Genomic DNA, 7,305 nt, shown 5'->3' on the forward strand with positions numbered 1-7,305 from the left:
AAAACACCACCCCCCCCCCCCGCGAAAAAAAAAAAAAAAAAAAAAAAGACAAAAAACCCCAACCGAAAACAGCAAAACCAAAACAAATAAAATCTCCCGAATGTGAAATAATTTACCATTACTTTAATTCAAGTACCTGTGCTTCCAGTCTTAGTAAAACCAGTCAATTACGTCTCAAGTATGGAAAATGAAATAAACCTCAGCAATTTAGTTAAATCGGAACCACAAACATAGCTCTTAACACAAGCAGTATGTTACCATTTTCCACTTCTCTTTTCAAATTGTCCAACATGCAGTCGTAATGCACTCTGCAGAGGACTTTCTCCTCGACCAGAGCGAACTCCTCTCCGGTGGAGAGCTGCCTTTTGCAGGAGAAGCAGGCGAAGCACGCCAGGTGGTACACGTTGCCCTTCGCCCGCCGGACCCAGTCGGTGGAGTGGATGTGCCGCCCGCAGCGGGAGCAGCGAGTGCCGTAGCGCCTGCAACGAGAGCGGCCACCGGGGCCAGCTTAGACACCGCGGCGGGCAGAGCCAGGCTCCGGCGGGATTAGGGGCCACCGGGTTGTGGCAGTGCAGCTGAAGCCCCCGGCATGGCTGCGTTGGCGTTGCAAAGCAAAGAAAATCAGCAAGTTTCTATATGATAGCTTAAGACAAGACGCTACTGAAAGACAGAGGTTAGTATTGTCAGAAGGCAAAGAGCAAAACTAAAGCATTTTAACTGCTACATGAATTCATAGCTCCTCATCATTCCTTTTGTAAAGATAATTACTCAAAATCTGAAAGATGGAAACAGCAGATTGTTCAAACTTCTTCCAATTTTTCAAATGTATTTCACATTACTCTAGTGGTAGTCTGAACTAATAGATTTAGCTAGATTGCCCCTTTACTAATCTTTCAGCATCTTCAGCAGAAGGCGAAAACCTGCATCTTCATAGTTATTTCCTCAATTCGCATCACAGTATGACTTTAATTAAACCAAAAAATCTGCATTATTACACTAGAAAATTTCTCTTTGAAGAGGAAAGTAGCCACCAAAATATGCTGATTATTTAGATAAGACCCAAATTTTTTTCAAGTCCCACAAAATCTAGTTTTTTTCAGAAGTTTACAGCACTCAACTTGTCCCCTCCCACTATCTGTCAAACTTGATTAGCTGGATGTAATCTATTTACTGCACAACTGAGAAACCCAGAAATAGTTTGGTCTAGCAATCAAACTAGAGAAGTAGTAGCAATTGCATTAAAATTAACAGCAGCAATTTTTGCTGCTTTCTGGATCAAAGACTCTGCATCCTGAATACTACATTGCCAACACAAATAATATTCTTCCTTGCAAGATTAGCCTGTAATATTGAAAGAATCACATTCTAAATCAAACTGATCACAGAAAGGTATAACTGCTGAAAGCTTCTTTTAAATATAATAGGATTTATTCTGGGTTGATTTTGTAGCTCCTTGTGATGCCTTAAGCCTCACACCAGTGAAGCACTGCTCCAAACAGATCATCTCAATTTTACATTGCATTCTCAGCCAACATTATCCAAGGATGATTCTTTGCACATACAATAGCTTTACAACCATACTGTGGCAGGGACTCTGACATTTTTTTCCCCTCAGTGCATACATGAGTAAGTGATGATATAAACACAGCAGCTATGTGCAAAAGGGGAAGGGCAGATTGGAGACTTAGCAGGCAGTCACATTACACAGACTTAGGGTTCCCCAGGTCCCTCCTCAAGAAAAGTCAGAGTTTAAACTGCTGAAAATAAACCTAGCAAATGAAAAAGAAAAAGCCTCAAATGAATTTCAGTTGTGGCTGATGTGAAAAGCAACAAGCAAATATAACAAGTTATCTGATAAATTATATTCCTGGATGATATACCTGAAATAATCAAGTTTGCAGAAGATATCTTTATCTTTGATGTAGCAGCTGGTGTGCCTTCCCAGGGACGTTCTGCAAACGCTGCATGAGAGGCAGCGCACATGCCAGCAGAGGTCATTTACCTGCAAAAATCCAACAACAAAACACCCCTCAGTACCTGCACTTCCAATATTGCATTTTATATTTACAAACCCTGTTTTTTTTCCCAGAAATTATAAAAAGTTTTATGCACCATGATTCACTGAAAAATTATCTTGGATGCAAAACGTTTTCCTTATAGAACTGCATGTATATTGATGGTAAACTAATTTGATTCAAGTCTTCAGAGTAAGCTTTCATGGGTTTGTAATTAAAAGCAGCAGAAGAGGAAGCAAGAGATACAAGTTCCATGCAGGTGTTTTGTGCCCAGTTCTGTTCTCATAGCATTAGAGTAAGGGAACAAGTTTTGGCCTTATGTGACCTTGGGAAGGAAACAAACTTGCACACTTCTATTTCCTAGTCTGCATAAATTCCTGCCTAACAAAAAACAAACGTTGCAAAGTTACTTAAAAATTTAAAACATGAGTATTGAAGGGAAAAAAGATCAGACAGAAATACACCATCAACCACTCCTCCATTCGCCACGTTTCTGTTAAAGCACAATTGGTGAACGGCATGTGAGTTTCAAAACAGCAGCAGGAGTTTTAATAGCAAGTTCGATATTTCTTTAATATGCCCATAGCAAAACTAAACATAGTCATGGAATGCAGTAGAAATCAGCATTTTTGAAAATTTACATATAATTTTGTGGCATATAAAACAAATAAAATGAGAGCAATTATTTTAATTTCTGCTTTCCTATAAAAGGAATTCTTATTTGCGCAGTCATTGTGCATTACCTAAATAAATCATTTGATGACCCAAGACTCCCAGTGACCACAAAAATTAAGTAATAACCCTCTGGATAATCCCATACTGTATAGGAGGAATTCTGAAGTGAATGATTAAGTTCAGATTTTTTTTCCACTGAGCCAGTTTCTCATCTCATACCAAACAGCCCATATATTCCCTATGGAAAAGCAGATTTGATGTAATCCGGAATATGCCTTTCATCAGAGCATGGTAAGACAAATCTCAGAGAAGGCAAGGCATGGACTCCAACGCCCATGCTGGGATCACCCATTTTAGTCATTCTTCAGGCTGTAATATTGCAGTTTGCCCAATGCTTTCCTAACCCTTATCGGCAGCTACCTTCCCATATGCTGACAAGTTTACACCACAGTATATGAAACTGTTGATAGCAGTTGATAGTGTCACCAAACTCACCCTCCCAACCATCTCTCAGAAAGGGCACAGAGTGGAGAGGCAGCGCCGAGCCAGGCTGAGCCTGCCCTGCAGCCAGTCCTGCCGTGCCAGGGCTCCCCGGGCCTCGCTAGGTCCGCACCAAGCCCCGGCACGCAGCTCTGTGCAACGTGAGCTGACATCCCAGACACTCAGAGCCAACTACCTCTTCTTCAGAGACCAACACTATTCCAAAGAGCGGGACACCATCAGCTTCCGTGGTTGTCCCATTTAATGCCATTTCTCCGTGTTCCTACTTGTCAGTTGACAGGGATGAAGTTGAAAGGAGTGCTGCTGCTGCTGGGCAGTAGCATACCAGCATCGATCCCTCTCTGCCGACACAAGAAGCAGTAACAGCTAATTTCAACTCAAGGCTAAATAATTTAGAGGTCTTTTGCTCCAAGTCCCGTTATCCTGGTTGCTCAGATAGGAGACAGCAGTGATCAGTAAGCTATAAATGAGCTGCCAAAACGTCACGGGAGTTAACAGAACTGAATTTAGTTCAAGTCAGTTTCGTTCCTTGTCCACCCGCCTGTTCTGTGCCAGCCCAAGCTACTGCAACAGGGACGGGTCACCCGAACCAGGGGTGCGTGGCAGCTCCTGCGCCAGCCCCATTTTAAGTGAGCACTAGCCCCCGCAGGCATTTTTCTTAGACCTTCCCACCTCAACCAAGACCTAACCGGATGATTTAATAACACCACAGATGTGCTTCCAGGGATGTCACCCACCATCACTTTGCAACTATACAACAACTTTGTTTAAGATTGATGGAATCAACTGACTTCTGCCATGATTGTAATTCTCAATTTTGAAAGGAAGGACGGCAAAAAATCTGACCCAGAATAATTTTAACGGCTATAATACGAAGGGCAAATAAACTTCCCCCTCACACCTCCCCACACAGTAACACTTCATGTTTAAAGCCACTTGGTTTTATTTGTTTTTAAATTATCTTACTCGGTTCTGATTGCTAAGACAAGAGAACTGCTCTGCACGCACGCAGGTCGTTTCCTTCAAACAGGTTATTTAACCACCTTTTGCAGGAATAATTTATTCCATTTCTCAAGAGGCAGTTTTGGCTTTGAGACTTACGACGCTCCCCCCAGACCTACTTCAGTAAAATACAGGTCGCGCCGCCGCCGTCCTACCGAGAGAGTGCGGGGGGCGCCGCGGCCGGGACCCCCGTTCCCATTCGCTTCCCCGCTTCTCCCGGTGCGTCAGAAACACACAGCCGAGCGCAAGCAGCGTCACCCGAAACACCGACAGTAGCTAGGGTCCCCTCTCTGGCCCGAACCCCGCGAACAAACGCGCTGGCACTCCGCACACCCGTGTCCGCGGCAGCTCCGCGTCGTCCGTGGAGGGGAGGGCTGAGCCGTAGCGATAGGGCGACCCGGAGGGCTGTACCCTCGGATCCCACCGGGCCTGGTTCCCCGAGGCTCTCCGGGCACTGCCGGCGGCCCGGCTCGGCGCTGCTTAAGCGGGCCGCCCTCCGGCTTCAGCGGTGGGGGAAGTCGCCAGACGAAGGGGGCTCCGGGTCGGGCGTCCTTACCTTGAGCAGGTACTTGTCCACAATCTCCAGGCCGCAGCTGCTGCACACGCACTTGCCGGGGGTGCAGCCTGAGCCTGAGGCCATGGACCGCGGCGATGAGGAGGGCGACAGAGCAGCGGAGGAAGAGCAGGAGTCCTCGTCAGCTGCTGCGGGGCTGGCCTGCGGGAGCGCGGGGAGACCACGGTCAGCGCCCCACCGCGCCCAGGAGCCCCGCGCCGGCCCGGTCTGGCCCACCGACGCCTGTGGGTCTCGCCAGGACCCTGGTGGCGGCCGCGGCGTCCACGGGACTCGGCGGGAGCGCCACGGCCGAGGCCACCAGACCCGCCGAGCCGCACCAGGGGCCCGAGCCCCGCCGCCCCCCCGCCCGCGCACCTTCTCCGCCGGGCCCCCGAGCGCGGGCAAGTCCTTGTCCTCCAGCCTGCAGACGAACATCGGGTCACTCTTCCAATACATGGCCCTACCCTACCACATACCAGCCCCCGGCGGGCGGCGAGCCGGCTCCGGGGACCCCGCGCCGGTCTCTGCTCTCAGCGCCTGCAGGAAAAAAGTTTTGTTTTCAAGTGGGTGGACCTGCCCCGCTGGCCTCACCTCCTGCACAGAACCCGCCTTCCGGCGCGGCGGGGCCGTTATCTCCACTAGCGAGCCCGTGCGGATTTAGTGAGGGGAGGAGGCACGGAACCCCCCCAACATCAACAACAACAACAACAAAAAACAACCCCCCTGAGAACCCCCTCACTTTTCTTAATCTTTTGCCACAACTTCCCCCATCACCCCAGTCTAAGCACACGTTCCAGTTACATCTCCCTATCAGCGAAGAAAACAGACACGGAGGAAAGCAAGAGCCAGTGTGAGCAATTTTTCCACACTCTTAAATCCCAAAGCCCAAACGAATCCTGTAGCTTAAACTCACAGCTCCTCCATCTGTCTCACTACCTCACCTCCTGCTTGCGCCTCCCATAATAAAACCTTTCTCATTTAGCTAAAATAGAAGCACCTGAGCTGTGGAAGCCCTCCTCCGGCTCTAAGCTCCTACAGGTGCTGCTGATTAACACCGGTGGCCCGGTGGCACCGCGAACAGAGGGTGCGAAGGCCGACTGTCCCTCACTACCTGCGGAACCAGCCGGCGTCTCTCCGTGGAGAGGCTGTGGATTACGGGCACCCTTTCTCCACGATCACAAATCTTTTCCGGAGAGTTCCCTCACACCAAGGGCCATCGGGCGGCTCTCGGAACATTAGAGAAAAATAAAGCAGTAGCTTGTCCTTCTTAGGTGAGATAAATAACAGGGTATCTGCTTCTAGGCACGCGTTTAACCAGCCAGCTGCTTTTAATTAAACTTGTCGTTTAGTTTCCATCTTTCCCCTCACCTCTGTGGTTCAGCCTCGCCCCACCACGGATGCAGGACGTGCTGTTGAGCCTCAGTAAGGTGACCTGAGAGAATTACCCCTGCGTTTATAAACATGATGGATTTGATAAAAGGGAATTCTGCGTTTGAGGAGCTGTGTGAAAGGAGAAGCCCCGTACTGCTCTCCCTCTAAAAAAGATGATCGTTGTTTCAAATCCCGGGACCCGATCTTGCGGAACTGTAGCTCAGCTGTGCCGAATCCCGGTAAAGCCGGGACGTCCTGTCAATTACTCGTTTGTCCAGCGGTTTTAACCGATCTAACCGTGGGCAGAATCTCGCTGACATCCAGTCTCGGTGTCCCTGACACCGCTGCCTCAGCGAGGCAAGCAGGACTTTGGGGTTCGCGATGGCCGTGACGAGGCTCGGCGCAGAGCGACTGACGCCCGGCCGGGCGGCCGGAGCACCGAGGGCCGGCAGGGAGCACGGACAGAGCCGGCCCCTGGGAGCGCCGGACCAGCCCTGACCAACACCTACGCTGACCCTGAGCCGGCTTTCTGGCATCTCCCCCGAGGGCCCGGGGTGTGCTCGCTCAAACTCCGACCCAATTGCGGCCCCCGATCCAGCCAGAGCACCCGCCCCGCAGGCGACGGGCTGCGACCCCGCAGAGTGTCCGGAAACAGCACCTCGCTCAAGGGCCCCCCCGCAGCAGGGTTCCCCCTTGGGCTCTGCTCCCTGTCCGCAGCAGTGCAGGTCGGGGCGCCAGCGGCCCCGCGGGTCGCGGCGGGGCGGAGCGGAGCGTTCGGCTCGGAGCAGGACCAGCGCGGATCCTGCCGAGCCCCCATCCTGCCCCCCACGCGGATCTCCCCATCCGTGGCTGACAGAGACACGACAGCACTACTGTCGTCTGTCGCAGGTAGCACGACAGAAAATGAGCACCTGGCGGGGGGCTCCGAGGGATGCGTTGCGGCGGGGTCGGGCCACCGTGATGAGAGCCCGTGGTGAGCCCGGTCGCGGCGGATCGGGCACGGCTGGGAGCAGTGTCAAGGCTGTTGATCTTCTTTGCTTTTCCTGCGCCTTCAACGAGATAATTAATGAGGTTGGTGCTCTCTCCGAGAAGGGCTGCGGGTTTGATTTCTATGAAACAACCCCCTTCCTATGCGCCTTTTCTCTCTGGAAATACAGCGGTAGGAGTCAACAAAGTCAATCTGCGCGT

At 50.7% G+C, this 7,305-nt stretch overlaps 1 protein-coding gene across 1 annotated transcript in view; it reads right to left on the reverse strand.

Moving 5' to 3' along the window:
* The window catches only part of LHX8 (LIM homeobox 8), an 11,002-nt gene extending 5,737 nt beyond the window's left edge, over window positions 1–5,265 (reverse strand). Inside the window, exons 1-4 of the mRNA XM_041469432.1 lie at window positions 5,122–5,265; window positions 4,750–4,908; window positions 1,881–2,002; window positions 259–479 (exon numbers count right to left, since the gene is read on the reverse strand). Coding sequence (XP_041325366.1) covers window positions 259–479; window positions 1,881–2,002; window positions 4,750–4,908; window positions 5,122–5,202 — 583 coding nt within the window. The 5' untranslated portion in view covers window positions 5,203–5,265. The remainder of the gene's footprint in view (window positions 1–258; window positions 480–1,880; window positions 2,003–4,749; window positions 4,909–5,121) is intronic.
* Window positions 5,266–7,305: the final 2,040 nt, after the last annotated feature.

The sequence above is a fragment of the Pyrgilauda ruficollis genome, unplaced genomic scaffold, assembly GCF_017590135.1.
Source record: "Pyrgilauda ruficollis isolate IOZ18807 unplaced genomic scaffold, ASM1759013v1 scaffold233, whole genome shotgun sequence".
Taxonomy (NCBI): Eukaryota; Metazoa; Chordata; class Aves; order Passeriformes; family Passeridae; genus Pyrgilauda; species Pyrgilauda ruficollis.